This window comes from Macadamia integrifolia, unplaced genomic scaffold (assembly GCF_013358625.1).
Source record: "Macadamia integrifolia cultivar HAES 741 unplaced genomic scaffold, SCU_Mint_v3 scaffold595, whole genome shotgun sequence".
Lineage (NCBI taxonomy): Eukaryota > Viridiplantae > Streptophyta > Magnoliopsida > Proteales > Proteaceae > Macadamia > Macadamia integrifolia.
The window spans coordinates 259674-278534 of record NW_024870494.1 but is presented as its reverse complement, the minus strand read 5'-3'; the positions used below and the strand labels follow the sequence as shown (position 1 = coordinate 278534).

The 18861-nt window shown below is 36.5% G+C and overlaps 1 protein-coding gene across 2 annotated transcripts; it reads right to left on the bottom strand.

Annotated features, from left to right (window-relative positions):
* Nucleotides 1–7445: 7445 nt before the first annotated feature.
* LOC122069404 (protein SLOW GREEN 1, chloroplastic-like) lies at nucleotides 7446–12800 on the bottom strand. Of its 2 annotated transcripts, XM_042633419.1 has the most exons (2): nucleotides 11868–12800; nucleotides 7446–7983 (listed from the first exon to the last, which is right to left on the bottom strand). In XM_042633419.1, the coding sequence occupies exons 1-2, from the start codon at nucleotides 12627–12629 to the stop codon at nucleotides 7714–7716; spliced, it is 1032 nt and encodes a 343-aa protein (XP_042489353.1). In that variant the 5' UTR covers nucleotides 12630–12800; the 3' UTR covers nucleotides 7446–7713. The 2 variants fall into 2 exon arrangements, with proteins under 2 accessions (XP_042489353.1, XP_042489352.1); XM_042633418.1 differs by lacking the exon at nucleotides 11868–12800 and having other exon boundaries at nucleotides 7446–8908.
* Nucleotides 12801–18861: the final 6061 nt, after the last annotated feature.

Genomic DNA, 18861 nt, shown 5'->3' with positions numbered 1-18861 from the left:
ATATATGAATCAAATAAAACAAAATATTATAAGTTCCATTTCAATTTGAGATTATGAAAATTATTCGATATTAAGAGTAAAGATAAGAAATGTCATTATAAACATAATAGATATGGCTGATAAAATAATATTAAACTCAATTTTCAGCTAATTTCTTACCACAGAGTATACTCTTTTTTTTATTATTATTTGTCAAATTATTTCAAATATTATATTAATTTTTAATAAAAACTAATAAGTAGCCTCAAAGTAAACAAATACATCATTCAAAAACTAACAAAATATAATAATTTAAATAAAAGTTAATATTCACTTCGTTGGCAAGGGCTAATACCCACATTAGTTTATGAATTCAACTTCCTTTGGGGCCTACTTATAAAAAGTTTAATATCCATTAATTCCTAAAAATAAATTGCAATATTAGGGCAGAGGTTGGGCATGCAATTAATTTTCCTGGAGCTAATACCTCAACCAATGTGGGGGGTTGGGATGAAGGGGTATGGAGACTTCTCTAAGGAGACGAGGAGAGAAGCAGACAAAGTACTAAGCAAAACACTAGTGTGCCCAGTCTTTATCCTTAATATTATTAACATACTCAATTGAAAAAAAAAATTATAGACTCCAAGTTAATAGAAAACAATAAAGATTATAGGGTAGGATCTTGGTAAGATGAGCCTGCAATGGTTGTCAAGTAAAATGAAACAAAGGATGAACCCATCCCTCCCTCTACAAAGATGGTCATGTTTGAGGTTTTTCATTGTCTAATAAATAATAATAATAATAATAATAATAATTATTATAATAATCTTTTAACGAAGAAATGAAAATTTGTTTAATTTCCAAAGGTGGTGTGTTTCTATTCTCAGACTTCTCGCCAGTGAGTTCCATCATCAAGCCCTCACCTCCTTTGCCTCAAAACTACCCTTCCCTAGTGCAATCCAAGGATCCAATGTTGTAGCTTAAGATGTTCACGGTGAAAAGAAACTTAGTCCTCACAGCCGAGATGATGCTGCAATACCCGGTGGTTGTTTCTCCAAACACGCTCAGAAAGAGAGAGTACATAGAAGAATGTTGCGTGAAATAACTCAAGAGTGGTTGCCACGATGTTAGGGACTACTAGATGAAGGTGGGGGGAGTCGAGTAGAGTAGTGCCGGAGGTTGCAGAAAATGAATTATTTTGATTTTCTACCAAAATAAATTAGCCCTTTTTTTTTTTTTTTTGAATGCTTTAGAGAAAATTGAAAATTTGTTTTTTCAAACTTCTGATTCAAGCCCTTTAAATGGGATTGAAGTGATTTGGTGTTCTACTCATTCAATTTGAGATCACACATAATATTACTCCTAAAGAGAAAGCCACACCTACACTCTCAAGCATGGTTTCAAGTATCAATATCATATCAACCGTATCGTATCGGTATTGGCTGAGACCGATCTAGATCCATTACCCATATCTTCTGTGGTAAAACAGTAAAAAATTTGTATTTTTTTGAAAAAGTAAAGGCAAAACCAACTGATACATGCCAATCCAATCTGGATACCGATACCATAAATCCGTGCTATCAAGCCAAGGGGTAAAATTCTACTTATGGCAGTCAATCTATGATTCTATCTGATTTTGTTCCTAAACAAGCTTCCCAAGTTATGCCCACTAATTATTTGACTCCGATCGCCTTAATGGCATCAATTAAAACATAAGCATCCAAATAAACATCCCAAGAATGCCACAAAAGTCCCCTAGAAAGAAAGTGCACTAAAAGAACAAGATTGACAAACAAATGAGCAGCAGTAAGGAGTAGTAGCAAGATTTTGTCAAAAACACTAGTGAGTGATTGCACTGGTCCATTAAGTCTATTGATTATTTCACTATCCATGTCTAAATGAAGTCAATAAGTTAGGTTCCAAACTCCAGAGATTATTACCATTCACTCTTAATGACCACTTTTATGGACAAAACCAGGCTTCCCCCTTGTTCATGCTTCAATCAACCTGTTGTTTTGTGAACAAAATATCAATCATTCACCTTCTATGAAATTATCTCTAGGCAGAAAATGTTGCAGCAGTAGTGAATTTTTTCTACCATGGCAAAAGGAATCATACAGAGCCATGTTCCTAGACTACACCTCCATAATAACATCTGCAAATCCCCTCAAAGAAATGAAAAACATGATCCAATTTATAGCCAAGAAGTCACCAAAACAGAACACTGATACCACTCAGCTTTTCCATTTGAGGGTAGACCATGTAAGGCTTTATCCATCATAATTTCTGAATTATGTAATTGAAGATACAAATGCTTTCCTTAAATACAGATACATAGGTCATATTGGAGAAGAAATAAATGAACACCGTGACATGGAAACCCAATGGCATCAAAATCAATAGAAGAAAAACAATCTCACTTTTCATAATCTAAGGCCATGGTTTAGTAATCATCAAATGGCGAATTAGAGTTAAGGCTACATATTTGAGTTTTACGGAAAATCAAATCTGTAATTGTATAGACCAGCCTAACATTCCACCAACTTGAGAATATCACCAAATCCAATAGTTAACCATGAAACTAATCCATACATACTGACTTGCACTGCAAATTTTTGTCTTGGATATTTTTTTTTTTGGGGGGGGGGGGGGGTGGGTGGGGGTTGGAAGATGTATGATCAAAGCAGTTTCACACCCATAAAAAAATGTTCAAAGCAGTTTGATGATTTGTGAATACAGAATAACATTATTATAATTTAAAAAGAGAAAAGCTTTGAATAGCATCAATAGTCATCAACAACCTAGGTAATAGTCATAGATTTCTTCTGCTTGTCTAGATGGACGGAAACAGAGAAACCAGCATCCCAGCCCAAGCTTATAACTTCTATTATGTCAAAGAGGGAAGGCCTAAAGCCACATCTAGCATCTCAAACAGTACAAACTGCCAGGATTAAATTCCAATTATAACATTTTTTTTTGGGGGGGGGGTGAATGTAACATTATTATTTAGGTCAACCCTAAGTTGGAAGTTGATAATATGAAGAGAGCTAAGGAGGTATGAAACAGAGAACTAGTTCTTTCTATACTCCATTTGCTCAGGCTATTTTCTTTTTTTTATTTTTTTTTATCTATAAAAGGATGAAAAAATAAGAATGTAAAAAATATAATTGTAAAGTTTGTTTCACAGGAAATAAAACAAATTGAACATTAAGATTTACAGCATGAATGGCCAACTATTTATTGCCCAATATCGGTAAAAAAGATTATGTAGGGGAAGGAAAATATTTACCCTGCTTTGTTTCACTTCCCCACATTTTATATTGAAACAAACAGAACCGAATGTAAAAGCCAGATGACCATGTCAACTTACTAAGGCACTAATGCTCCTCGCCAAATGAATATGAGATAGCATGGTCAAAGTCAAATTCTGAGATAACATGACAATGGGCCCCGACTTAATTGATCAACAATTTTCATTCTGATGATAATGTATCACTATGCGATAAACAATTATAATCCAATTCACACCCGTTTCAGGAATAAGTGACCTTAAAAAAATGAGTAAAGCTGCTTTTAACTGTTCCTCACTTTCTTTCTTCCCATACCCTTCATAACAGTTAACTAAATTTAAATAATTTGCACCTCTTTAACTTTTTAAATCATCAAAATGACTTTAGAATAGAGAACGCAAAAGGTCATACCATAATCAGAAAAAATCTACAAAATTTTAATCAGCATGCATCTAAGTGATATGCTGATTATCTGATAGAAATCAGCTGCAATCAAATTTGTTAGCAACAACAACTCAACCTTATCCCAACTATATGGGGTAGGCAACATAGATCCAAGCAAAGACAAATTATTGATAATAATAGTAAAAAGAAAAGAACACAATTCAGCATTATCCCACCTAAATGGGTCCATTACATGGATCCTTGACCTCCATATAGGTCTATTCAAGGTCATACTTGAGCAAGACCTAAACTATGCATGTTTTTCCTCACTACTTCTCCTAGGTTATTTTAGGTCTACCCCTAGATCCTTTAGTTCTTTCAATTTGAATCAGTCATGCCACCTCAAATGATTTTCTCAGAGTTCATCATATATCGGGGCAACTCCCAAATCAGCTCTAATATGGTCATGCCTTACTTTATCCTTCCTAGTCTTGCCACACATCCATCTCAACATCATCATCTCTGCTACACTTAGTTTCCGCCCCCATACATCACAGCCGGTCGTATGACTATCCTATAGAATTTTTCTTTAAGCTTTAAAAAAATACATCGATCACACAACACTCCGAACGCACCTCTCCAATTCATCCATACCACTTTAATTCTCTATGAAACATCATCTTCTATATCACCTTCTTTATTTTTGGTTGGATATCTAAAATAATCACTTCATGGTATTAATCCTTGCTTTTTTCTCATCCACCAAAACATCATCATCAACAACAAGCATATACCATAGAAACTCATCTTGAATGTTCCTAGTTAAATCATCCATGATAAGCACAAACAAATAAGAGCTTAAAGTTGATCCTTGATGTAACCTAATTGAAATTAGGAATTCAATATCTTGACCTCCCATGGTTCTAACACTAGTCACTACACCCTCATACATATCTTTAATTATTTCCACATACTTACAAGACACCATTCTCTTCTTTAGTACATGCTAGATTAACTCTATAGGGACTCTGTCATAGGTTTTTCTCTTAGTTCAATACAGATCATATGATGATCTTTCTTGCAAAATCTAAATCTTTCATTGAGCCTCCTAGGTAAATAGCTTTTATCGTGGACCTACCTGGCATAAAACCAAATTGGTTCTCTAAGACAATAGTATCTCTTCCCAGGTGAGCTTTAATAACCTTCTCCCATAATTTCATAATATGGCATTAGTTTTATACCTCTATAGTTATTGCAACTTTTAATATCACCTTTATTTTAGTAGATCGGAACTATAATGCTCCTCCTCCATTCATTCAGAAAATTCCTTACGCTCACAATTTATTAGCAACAAAGACATTTTTATCGAAGTGAAGCCCAGTTAACACTGATCAAACATTAGGGGAGGCCATAAAGGCCATATGGGTACAACGGAAAACACCACAAACAAGCAAGTAAGCATGCGAGTGCACACACACAACAAGGATCCTAGATGGTGCTTTCCAATTAGCCGATGAGTCATCCACAGTGACTATGTCACACCATCAACTTCCTTAGTTCTAATAATGTCCAGTTTTTTGTGTTTTCTTTATTATAGTTCATTAGTAAAAGAACTATCTAATTCATTGAGAAGCTTCCCAATCACCAATCTTGTGAAAGAAGTTATCAGAAATCCGACTCTGATTTGGAAACTAATTGCCATGATACTGGTTAAGTCATTGGGGACAGGATTGATATATGTTAGAGTTTGAGAGGTATAAGCTCTCATGTTCATATTAAGTTAATGAGGAAATTTTCTTTTGACTAGGAAATATTACTTCATCTAATTGAATATTTCTTTCTCTCCCACTTCCTTCGGATCTGTCCTATTTCATCAGCTAAATTACAGTTGTTTCCTACATCCGGTGATCAGCCACCATAAACTCTAGCTGTCATGAACCATAATTGCCAAAAACTGAGAATCCTTTAACTACTGATCTGATCATATAAGAGTTGAAACCTGGCCTATAAGGCTATAACGAAGATCTGGTGAGTCTAGTTTGTTGGAAAGGGCCACAGAATATTGATAAATTTAGATCAGAATCATAAAAATAGTTCAATTTCAATAGAAACCAAAACCAGAAATTTTGGTGATCACATCTATTGATGCAATATTGAGTCTACCCATATCGGGTAACTCAATATATGCTCACCTCTCTTGTGGTAGGATTCTATATTTTATGTGATTCATATTGTGTATCCATTTTAGTAGTTGCCTATTATGGCCAGCAAGCTAGGGCACACCTCTTGTATATATATTCTCTTTATGTAATTCGGAAGATCAATATACACAGATTATCCAAATCCAAAACTGTGTTAACAACATCATAACCAACTCAAGTCATATAACAATTATAGCAAGTTCAAACACAAAATCTTTTGTCAAAATAGATTAAATATTCAGGTTCATTTATGTGCTTAAACAAGTGAGATGGGCATAGTTTCCATTTTTTGTTCAATTTAAAGGAGTAACTGGGTATGGTTGTATCTGAGTAATAGTTGGTTGTTAATCATGATCATAGTAGGATGGGCATAGTTGCCATTTTTTGTCCAATTTAAAGGAGTAACTGGGTATGGTTTATACTATTAATAGTTGGTATCAATTGTGGCCGTCATAATTTTATTTATTCTCCTTAATATTTCATTGTTTAATATATTTCTTTTAATGAACTCTACGATTGTCTTCCCATGTGCCTCTTTCCTTTTAATTTCATTTCTCCTATTTTGTTTTTAACCTCAGATTTCCTTATTTTGTTTTGCACGGATCCATGTAGTCAACCCCATTTAGTTGGGATAAGGTTGAGTTTCTTGTTGTTGTTGTTGTAAGGTTGAGCAGAGTTTGAGCTGAGTAATGATTGTCTTCGTATTACTATGTTACTTGTCTGTTCAACACATTTCAAAATTTCCCTTAGCCTATTACCAACCATCCCACTGTTTCAATAATGGAAGAAATCGTACAGTGGCATATGCATACTCCAGAAGTAGACCAATGAGGCAGCCCATTGAGTTGCTCAAATAATAACCCAGTCAATCACATCATGTATGCAGAATCTTTCCAAAAGTAAAACCTCATGTTTTTTTCCCTCCCAAATTGCCAGAAATTCAACATAAGTACTTGTCCCCAAGGAAGTAAAATCAATCATTGGCAGTACCATATGCCAAAGAGATCCAAGAAATAGCATGTCAGCTCTCCACCGAGAATATGTTGGACTAATCTCTCTGGTTCTTAATTCCCTTCCTTATGCAGACAGCATACCTTATTAATAATGTGCAACAGTCGAGATTTAGTCAATTCCACCTTAAATTCCCTTCCAGTAGCCTCATCAAGGCAATTCAAATGAAGGGTCAGAATCCACTTGAAAAAAATTGTTTGTCTTGAGTTGGAGATTCTGAAAGTTCATTACAGCACTACTAGGAATTGACCATCAACCATAAAGAGATGAGAACCTCAAAATACACAACTTACACAATGCCATTGCCATGAAATGGACCACAAAAAGAAGGAAATTAACCACATACTGGACCATATAATGGATAATCAAAAAACAATTCAAATGAAGGTTCAGAATCCACTTGAAAAAATTTGTTTGTCTTGAGTTGGAGATTCTGAAAGTTCATTATAACAGCTCTACTAGGAATTGACCATCAACCATGAAGAGATGAGACCCTCAAAATATACAACTTATACAATGCCATTGCCATGTAACGGACCACAAAAAGAAGGAAATTAACCACATACTGGACCATATAATAGATAATCGAAAAACAATTTTTTTACTTCACTCTTTATTGATAATAGACAACAGCTAAGAATTCGATATTAAATGTCATGACTGACAACAAAAATTTGCATTTTGGCACCTCTAACATTGGCTATGGAAAGGAGAGACTATAAATCAAAAGCGGTGCTACAAAAAATAAACGAAGTTAAAGCAGAAAATCCACCTTTCCAACATTTCCGTGCTGATATTGATGAACCTGAAACCTGTTGTTCAGAAACTATAAGAAGAATACCCATTTCTTAGCTCTTAGAACCTGTTCTCTGATTCTCCGCCATCTGAGAAAACATTTTGGTTGCAAGCATGTTATCATCGAAGTAACGAGCATATGGGTGCTCCTTTGGGACGAGTCTTCGATACTTCTGGAACTGTTTCTCGGCCTCATCTTTCTTCTGCAGCAAAGTGTAGATAATCCCCTGACAGAGATACGGCCGGAAGTCCCTTGGCTCTTCCTTTACAAGCTCCTGATAAACCTTCAAAGCAACCATATAATTACCCTCAATGACCTTAACCTGAGCAACCAGCAATTTAAAATCCCTCAAATCCTCCTTCCTCTTCTCCTTCTTACACTTCTCCATAGCACTCTCGATCCTTTTCAAGACGTCTCCTAGTTCACCAGACTCTGATTGGGAGGTGGCCATTACAAGGCCATGGTATGCTTCAACAAAAAGGGGATCCTTGGAAATAATCTCTTCGAACCCTAACATGGCCGATTCGACGTCTCCGTTGTAGTTCTGAACTTGGGCTTTCAGTAGAGGCCATTCCCTCTCGGAGGGTTCTACTTCGATCAATCTATCAATCACTGAGATGGCTTGCTGAAGCTTGTTTGCTTTGATCTTAACCTCCATAAGGGATCTGAGGCCCTTAACATCATCGGGGTGGGACTCCAAATACTCTTCCAGGGTTCTCTCTTTCTCTTCGTCAGAGTCTGTTTCGGATGTGATCTTGGCGGACTCAACAGTGGGTTGGGCGATGGGGGCAGCAAATGAGGGCTTACTGAAACGGTTGAAGAACAAAGCGGTGGCGGCTAAAGCGACACATGTGGTTTTGAGAAGAGACGCGAGTGGTTTTAGGGTTTCAATCGGATGACGGGAATAATGGAGTTCATCTGGTTTCGAAGAGATAGGGTTAGAGGAGGCTCTGATTGACGTTACCGACTTCGAGGAGTTCCTGAGGAAGGAAACGGAAGTGACTGGTCTTGCGAACGATGGACGATGATTGAAAGAGAGATGCACATGGTTTTGGTAGTGATGGACGTTCGCAAGAGACTCCATTGCCGAGGATTCCTTACGCTACGCTTCGCTTCGGCTTGCTTCTTTGTTGCCCTCCTCGTACTGATTACCAGAGCAGAGCAAGCCAAGGAGAGAACCAGCAGACTAAAACCCTCGCGACGGATGGGAGGGAAACGAACTAAAACCAAAAACCCTGACTCGGGTTGAGAACGATTTCCTGTTTGTGTTTTTGGCAAACTGGTTGAGAACGATTTCCAAGCGCTTTGAGTGGGGTTTCATCCGTACGGTGGGACCTTCCGTACGGACCGGATCCCAAGCCTGGCATCATGGAGCGCGAGCCTTGTGTGGGGGTGGGGATTATTCTCCTGAGGGTGCGGGCCCCCTCACTTGTCTCATATTAAAACCTAATCATTTCTCATATTAACAATAAAAATACATAAAAGGGGAAATGACCGCTCCTTTGTTAGTTGTGTACTTGTGTGGCCCCACCTGTATGAAACCCAACCATCACCCCTGTTTTATATATGGATCGGGCTCTTCTGTAGCATAGGGTTGTGCTACATGATTTGTAGCGCAATACCACAACTTAACCCCTAGAGATTTTTAATTGAGTGGTCTAAATTTATAAGAAGAAGAGAATACAATAGATATGTGATATATCTGATTATCAAATCAAACAGATAAGGAAAATAGAAAAGGAAATCCCAAAGCACGAACTCATTTACTCATGATTTTCACAGCAAGCTCTTTGTGCAAAATCCATCGGCAACAAAAATCTCAGATCAATTTCAACATTAATGACCGTTGGTGACCTCTTTCTCACTACCATCTCAGATTGTTTTCACTATCAAACCTTAGAAAAAAAGAAAAAAAGGAGGGGGGAAATGATCTAAAATTGGTGGGCAAATTTCTCCTTTGAGCTCTTGTTCTTTCAAACGGAAAACTATGATTTTTGCCAAAGTTGTTTGATACATAGGAAGAACAGAAAACAAGGACAATGAACCCCGATAAAATATACAAAGAGGTGGAGATTTTAAAAGGAGACGAGAGGCATTAAATCAATAGGCATTTGGAGGGAATCCACATACCTTTTAATTTACTTAGGCATAACCTGAAGAATTTAGAAAAGAACCATTTCCCAAATTCGATAAAAATCTTAAATGCCAAACTAAAAAGTAATTAAGCTTTTTCTAGTCAAGGATAAACCCAAGAATGATTGTCAAATCTACAGTAACTCAAACTAGAAGGAGGAATTTTGGGATTAAATAAAATTAAAGTAAAATATGGATTCAAGAAGATATTTGAGCAGCAACAAGAAGAGGAAGTTCAACCAAAAAAGCAATAAGGGAGGAAGCAAAAGAGAAGGGCAGAAATATTTGGACTGCTATGGGCAACTTCCCAATCTATCTAAAGGAAAACGATTAGAAAAAAGAGGATCCCATGAGAAAAAAAAGGTGGAGAAACTGAAACCCATAAATAAAAAACCGCACGGGGAAATCGAAATTCAGAAAAGCCAAATAAACTAAAAAAACCCGAGTGAAATATTTGTGTATCAAACAACTTTTGAAATTCATGGATCTGAGATGTAAGTCCGTTGGTACTTGATAGTGAGGGAGAAGTCGTCGGCTGCGATGAATGGTGAAAACAATCCGATTTAGTATGATAATTAGATGTATCGCATGTCTATTGCATTCTCTATGTTCTTATAAATTTATATCACTTGATTAAAAATATCCAAATGTCAAGTTGTAGTGCTATGCTACAGATCAAGTAGCACAACCCTATGCTGCAGAGGAACCTGATCCATTTGTTTTATTATACCATGCAACATGTGAAGCCCTATTATTGAGTCATGTTGGGGGGTACATGTGGACTATCGGAACCATTGGTCTATTGGAATATCCCTCTTGATGTGCCACATGTCCAATCAATTTTATATAATTTAACAAGCAAAATGTAATAAGGGGTCACAAAGTATGTTTTATATTTGAATTATTCTAGTAGATGTGGGCTCTTGTAATAGGTTGATTTTATAAACAACTTGAGAAAAAAGAACCCTATCAAGGAGCATGGCCAACCCCTATACTTCCATATGTGTTTGTCTTCCATCTTTATATAAACAAATATTTGAAGAATTATCACTCTCCTCCTTTGAAGTATGGGAAAATATCCAGTTCTCCTCACGTTTTTCCATAAATATCACTAACCTCCCCTCAAACAGAAATATTCTATCTAACGTCTCCAGCCGTTTGAAACGGTTGTTAAGTCGGTCCCATTTTTCTATAATTACTAAACTACCCCTTATGAGTTAAAACCCCAAAATACCCTTAGTGAACTAAAGCTTCCCTTTCTCTTTTATGAAATAAAAAAAAAAAAAAGAGAGAAAAAATAAAATAAAATATGGCGATAAAAAATGGCGTAGATCACACTCCCAAACAAAAAACCTTCGAAAATTTTTTCAATGAATTTTTTTGGCCAAATATTGTGCATCAGAATCCTTATTTGGCAGGCAAAGCCAAAGGCCTAGGGTTTTCTGTCCCCTATTATTATTTTATTTTATTTTTGTCAACTCTCCTACCCCCACCAGGGCTTCCATCTTCTTAAACAAATACTAGTAGTAGTACTTATAGTATTGCAATACATGTGGCTTACTGGCCTAGTGAGTCCCTTGTCTAGCCACCTCAGTGGGTCTTGCTTAGCCTAGTAACCTTTGGTGGGTTTTGGAATGGAAGAAATGCCTTCGCCGATGAATTGGAAGAGTACCATTATGCTTCTTTCCTCTTGTACCGAAGAAAAGTAGAAACCCGAAACATTTTGCTACTTCTCTACTTTTGTCCTATTTTTCAAAAAAGAATAGATCATGAACACTAGCTTACCCTTAGTGGTGGCAGCTTAGTTCAAAGGTGTCCCAAATGAGAAGATTGTGGGATCGAATACTATTATATGCATGTGTGAGTGAGTGGATGGATCTGTGTAAAGTAGGTGGGCTTTGGCCCTATTGATGCCTAGTAGGCCAGCGGGGCTCAGTAGGATCATAGTTAGCAAATTCGGATTCGGGAATTATTCGGACGGAGAATTATTCGGAATAATTCGGACGATTAATTTAAGGATTCGGTCAAAAAAGCGGTCAAAAAATCTTATTGGGTTTTTTTTNTGACCTTAACCTGAGCAACCAGCAATTTAAAATCCCTCAAATCCTCCTTCCTCTTCTCCTTCTTACACTTCTCCATAGCACTCTCGATCCTTTTCAAGACGTCTCCTAGTTCACCAGACTCTGATTGGGAGGTGGCCATTACAAGGCCATGGTATGCTTCAACAAAAAGGGGATCCTTGGAAATAATCTCTTCGAACCCTAACATGGCCGATTCGACGTCTCCGTTGTAGTTCTGAACTTGGGCTTTCAGTAGAGGCCATTCCCTCTCGGAGGGTTCTACTTCGATCAATCTATCAATCACTGAGATGGCTTGCTGAAGCTTGTTTGCTTTGATCTTAACCTCCATAAGGGATCTGAGGCCCTTAACATCGTCGGGGTGGGACTCCAAATACTCTTCCAGGGTTCTCTCTTTCTCTTCGTCAGAGTCTGTTTCAGATGTGATCTTGGCGGACTCAACGGTGGGTTGGGCGATGGGGGCAGCAAATGAGGGCTTACTGAAACGGTTGAAGAACAAAGCGGTGGCGGCTAAAGCGACACATGTGGTTTTGAGAAGAGACGCGAGTGGTTTTAGGGTTTCAATCGGATGACGGGAATAATGGAGTTCATCTGGTTTCCAAGAGATAGGGTTAGAGGAGGCTCTGATTGACGTTACCGACTTCGAGGAGTTCCTGAGGAAGGAAACGGAGGAGACTGGTCTTGCGAACGATGGACGATGATTGAAAGAGAGATGCACAGGGTTTTGGTAGTGATGGACGTTCGCAAGAGACTCCATTGCCGAGGATTCCTTACGCTACGCTTCGCTTCGGCTTGCTTCTTTGTTGCCCTCCTCGTACTGATTACCAGAGCAGAGCAAGCCAAGGAGAGAACCAGCAGACTAAAACCCTCGCGACGGATGGGAGGGAAACGAACTAAAACCAAAAACCCTGACTCGGGTTGAGAACGATTTCCTGTTTGTGTTTTTGGTAAACTGGTTGAGAACGATTTCCAAGCGCTTTGAGTGGGGTTTCATCCGTACGGTGGAACCTTCCGTACGGACAGGATCCCAAGCCTGGCATCATGGAGCGCGAGCCTTGTGTGGGTGTGGGGATTATTCTCCTTAGGGTGCGGGCCCCTCACTTGTCTCATATTAAAACCTAATTATTCACTATTATGCCGGCATGGTCCCCTAACTTGTCTCATATTAACAATAAAAATAGATAAAAGGAGATATGACCGCTCCTTTGTTAATTGTGTGGCCCCACCTCTATGAAACCAAATCACCACCCCTGTTTTATATACGGATCGGGCTCCTTGTAGAACAGGGTTGTGCTACATGATTTGTAGCGCAACACCACAACTTGACACTTAGAGATTTTTAATCAAGTGGTCTAAGTTTATGAGAACGTAGAGAATACAATAGATATGTGATATATCTGATTATCAAACCAAACAGATAAGAAAAATAGAGAAGGAAATCCCAACACACAAACTCAATCACTCCTGATTTTCACGGCAAGCTCTTTGTGCAAAATCCATTGGCAGCAAAAATCTCAGATCAATTTCAACATTAATAATTGCCGGTGACCTCTTTCTCACTGCCATCTCACTTCCATCTCAGATCGTTTCCACTATGAAACCCTAGTTTTTTTTTTTTTTTAGGGAGAAATGATCTAAAATTGATAGACAAATTTCTCTTTTGACCTCTTGTTCTTTCAAACAGGAAAACTATGATTTTCGCCAAAGTTGTTTGATACTTAGAAAGAACAAAAAATAGGGACAGTGAACCCCAAGAAAATATGCAAAGAGGTGGAGATTTTCAAAAGAGACGAGAGGCATTAAATCAATAGGCATTTGGAGGGAATCCAAATACCTTTTAATTTACTTAGGCATAACGTGAAGAATTTAGAAAAGAACCATTTCCCAAATTCGATAAAAATCTTAAATGTCAAACTAAAAAGTAATTAAGCTTTTTCTAGTCAAGGATAAACCCAAGAATGATTGTCAAATCTACAGTAACTCAAACTAGGAGGAATTTTGGGATTAAATAAAATTAAAGCAAAATATGGATTCAAGAAGATATTTGAGCAGCAACAAGAAGAGGAAGTTCAACCAAAAAAGCAATAAGGGAGGAAGCAAAAGAGAAGGGCAGAAATATTTGGACTGCTATGGGCAACTTCCCAATCTATCTAAAGGAAAACGATTAGAAAAAAGAGGATCCAATGAGAAAAAAAAGGTGGAGAAACTGAAACCCATAAATAAAAAACCGCACGGGAAATCGAAATTCAGAAAAGCCGAATAAACTAAAAAAACTCGAGTGAAATATTTGTGTATCAAACAACTTTTGAAATTCATGGATCTGAGATGTAAGTCTGTTGGTACTTGATAGTGAGGGAGAAGTCGTCGGCTGCGATGAATGGTGAAAACAATCCGATTTAGTATGATAATTAGATGTATCGCATGTCTATTGCATTCTCTATGTTCTCATAAATTTAGATCATTTGATTAAAAATATCCAAATGTCAAGTTGTGGTGGTGTGCTGCAGATCAAGTAGCACAACCCTATGCTGCAGAGGAGCCTGATTTGTTTGTTTTATTAGACCATGCAACATGTGAAGCCCTATTATTGAGTCATGTTGGGGGGTACATGTGGACTATCGGAACCATTGGTCTATTGGAATATCCCTCTTGATGTGCCACATGTCCAATCAATTTTATATAATTTAACAAGCAAAATGTAATAAGGGGTTACAAAGTATGTTTTATATTTGAATTATTCTAGTAGATGTGGGCTCTTGTAATAGGTTGATTTTATAAACAATTTGAGAAAAAAGAACCCTATCAAGGAGCAAGGCCAACCCCTATACTTCCATATGTTTTTGTCTTCCATCTTTATATAAACAAATATTTGAAGAATTATCACTCTCCTCCTCTGAAGTATGGGAAAATATCCAATTTTCCTCACGTTTTTTCCATAAATATCACTAACCTCTCCTTAAACAGAAATATTCTATCTAACTTCTCCAGCCGTTTGAAATGGTTGTTAAGTCTCATTTTTTCTATAATTACTAAACTACCCCTTATGAGTTAAAGCCCCAAAATACCCTTAGTGAACTAAAGCTTCCCTTTCTCTTTTATGAAATAAAAAAAAAAAAAAAAGAGAGAAAAAATAAAATAAAATATGGCGATAAAAAATGGCGTAGATCACACTCCCAGACAAAAAACCTTCGAAAAATTTTTCAATGAAATTTTTTGGCCAAATATTGTGCATCGGAATCCTTATTTGGCAGGCAAAGCCAAAGGCCTAGGGTTTTCTGTCCCCTATTATTATTTTATTTTATTTTTGTCAACTCTCCTACCCCCACCAGGGCTTCCATCTTCTTAAACAAATACTAGTAGTAGTACTTATAGTATTGCAATACGTGTGGCTTACTGGCCTAGTGAGTCCCTTGTCTAGCCACCTCAGTGGGTCTTTCTTAGCCTAATAACCTCTAGTGGGTTTTGGAATGGAAGAAATGCCTTGGCCGATGAATTGGAAGAGTACCATTATGCTTCTTTCCTCTTGTATCGAAGAAAAGTAGAAACCTGAAACATTTTGATACTTCTCTACTTTTGTCATATTTTTCAGAAAAGAATAGATCATGAACACTAGCTTACCCTTAGTGGTGGCAGCTTAGTTCAAAGGTGTCCCAAAGGAGAAGATTGTGGGATCGAATACTATTATATGCATGTGTGAGTGAATGGATGGATCTGTGTAAAGTAGGTGGCCTTTGGCCCTACTAACGCCTAGTAGGCCAGCGGGCTCAGTATGATGGCATAAAAGAAAAGAAGAAGAAAATAAATCTCTTATAAGAGGAAATGATGGTCAGCAAAAGCAAATGTCATGGCCCGTAGAAATCAAATCATTGATCGAGGAATCAGTATTAGATCACCGATTAAGGTCTTATGAGATCCAAATCAAAGGAATCGCACCGTTTGGATCCTATTCTGATTCAAAAAAATTGGTCTATTCCTAGGGGGTCAGGTCTATTTCAACCGATTTTAGCTGATTCTAGTATAATCAAAATTGACAGAGACCGATCCAAATGTCAATTCCACTTCCTTGAATCTTGGATCGAGTTGGTAGGGATAGAACATAGAATTCCCCCTCTATAATTTCATAATTACTTCTCTCTATTGTAGCTAAACTTATATTTGGGTTTTTTTTTTTCCCCCTATACTTCTACCAATCAAATAGTATTGTGAGGAGGCTCCTTCATTGATCAATTTAATGGTTTGGTAATTTGGTTGCCCTAAGTGTATGTAAGCCTTAATTTAAAATGAAGGACATGCATTAATGTTGGGGTTTTTCATAATACATAGTTTGGTAATTATATATTCCAAATTATTGGGGTAAGCAAGAAGATTTTTGGAAGTAAGCTGGTGTAGAAATTCATTTAAAATTGGATTAAACTCAATTTTGATGGATTTTCATTTTGTAATTCTACAAAGGTTGAGACACTGTGGATTGAATGTAATTCCATTTCGGTGGTATCCGCCATTTTTAGAAAATTCCATGAATTTTTGCTGCAGCGATGGCTCTTTTTCCTTTTATATATAGACTACTATTTGAAAATTCACACATCATTTTAGAGAGAAAAAAAAAAAGGATAGTTGACATATTAGCCAAAAAGAATTCAAATGCTTAATAGTCTCATGTATGAAATTACCCATTTTTCCCCACTATCTTCCCACATTGGTATTGAGATCACTTAATTTGGTTATATTTTTTATTGTATCATTTTGTTTACTCTCTTGAGTATGCCTAGATGTTATTTATTTTTCTTTTCAAAAAATGGTAAAGTTGCTCTATTACAATTTAGTGTTGTAACATTTTTTTTTTTTTAATTCATCACTTATCTTTAGCAAAAAGATTCCAAAGTGCATAGTTCCACGAATGCATCCAAATGCATTCTCAATTTTGTAAATTTGCTCGCTATAATGCTTAATAAGGGATAACCCCTTTTTTTCTATGAATCAACAAGACAAAGTAAAAAAGTGGAAGTCCATTTAAAGATGTGACAATTGGACCTCAAACCATATGGCTTTTCAATTATTGAAGAATATTAAAAGAATGAAAGAAAACAAGCAATTCATTCCAATGAAAGAAAATTGGAGATAAGGAAAGACGTTGAACTGATCAAGTTTTTTTTTTTTTTGGTTTAGAGTGTAGGACTTCCACAGAGAGAGAGAGAGAGAGAGAGAGAGAGAGAGAGAGAGAGAGGTCAACGAATCAGGCCAGGCTGATCTCGATCGGGTTTAATCGGGCTTGATCACTTTGAAGCCTAGCTTTGGGGGCATAGTACACTTTATAATCGGGTGGATCGGTGTCGGGTTTTAATTGGGCTTTTTTAAACGGGTTTTAATTGGACTACGGACTTATTTAAGTATAAATGGGCTCTAAATAGGCTTGAAACATGTCTATTCTAAAATTATTTTCTTAAGTTGGTTGAATGCTAAAAAATATGCGAGGCAAATATTTAATAAAAAAGAGAAATAATATGAGATTATGATTGTTCTTACAAAGAAAAATAAGAGATTATAACCTTTACAATGTATAAAATAAGCTTAATCAAATCAAATCCTATTACAAAGCAAATGGTAAAAAAGCTTAATTTGTTTCTTACTAGTAGCAACAAAATATAAATTTTATGTAATATTAAAGGGAGTTGGGCTAGGTCGGACTATAACGAGTCAATTCAAAGTGGACATATAAATGTGTTGGTTCGATCAAGCACCCGACAAGCCACAAACTTGAGCCCCACATATTTATTAAACGGGTCGGTCCCAATCGAGCTGTAAACGTGTTGAGCTCGATCAGGCATACTGGTGCGTGATTAGAATTGACACCCCTAGAGAGATAAGGTATTGGTATCAAATCTGTCAATATTGATATGTATTATTGGTATTAGTTAAAAGGCGGAGCTTTTTGAATTTTTTGCTTATTCAAGATGATATGGCTCGATATGTATTGGTATCAGAGGTAATGATATCGATATCAAATCCATGAAAAATAAAAATAGAAAGAGATAAATTAATGTATTACATGAACTGAAATTGTGTAAGTTGAGATATGATCATTTTGGTTAAATAAAATAAAATTGAATTGACTCCCTCCAGGCCTCAATGTTATAGGTTTATTTATTTATTTTTTTTGGTAAGGTCAATGTTATAGGTTTCAAAGGCTACATAATGTGTTCCAATGATATATGGATTTATAGGAACTTTACCCCCATTAAACTCTAAGTATCTACTTGATTCGATTATGTATCTAAATTTATTTTATAAAGGCACAAAAACAAAAATCTTGACTAAACTTACAAGTCAAAATTAAGAATGAAAGACATAAGCTGTTCGAGTTACAAGAAAGTTAACAGAATAATTTGGTTTGGACTTTTATGTGGTTGTCTATTAACTTCATATCAGACTCACTTTTTCCCTTCCATGCCCCACTTTTCATTGGCACGGACACTTTTTTATTTGTAACCATCAAAAGGTTTGAAATAAAATATTTAAAAAAGTGAGTGTCTCTTCACATTTAAGTTTGGGAAAAAAACATAGAAGGTTACGATGCAAACATAGGAAGGGCTATGAAATGAAAAATCCCACTGTCCTGGATAGACTCTCATTTGTTTCCTCATTAGTGTAGAAACCATGTAACTTGACAATCCGTGGGTTTTTCCTTTTTAATAAATAAAAAATTCTCATTGTGCGGGGACAAAGAAAATATTGTAAGTTCAAGAATTTTGATCCCTTGTGGAGCAACATGGTGTTCGACACGCATTCAACGTCTAGAAATGCTTTGGACTGTATGCGACTACCTTGAACTTTGTGTCAAGATGTTTCTGACCGTTAAATACACGTTGGACCTCATGTTATGCCACAGAGGAGTTGAACCCTAAGTTCAAAGAACCATTCCTTTAATATATTTCTAACTTGGGTCTTGATATTTCTATTATTTGAATGAAACCAATAGGATGCATTGGTCG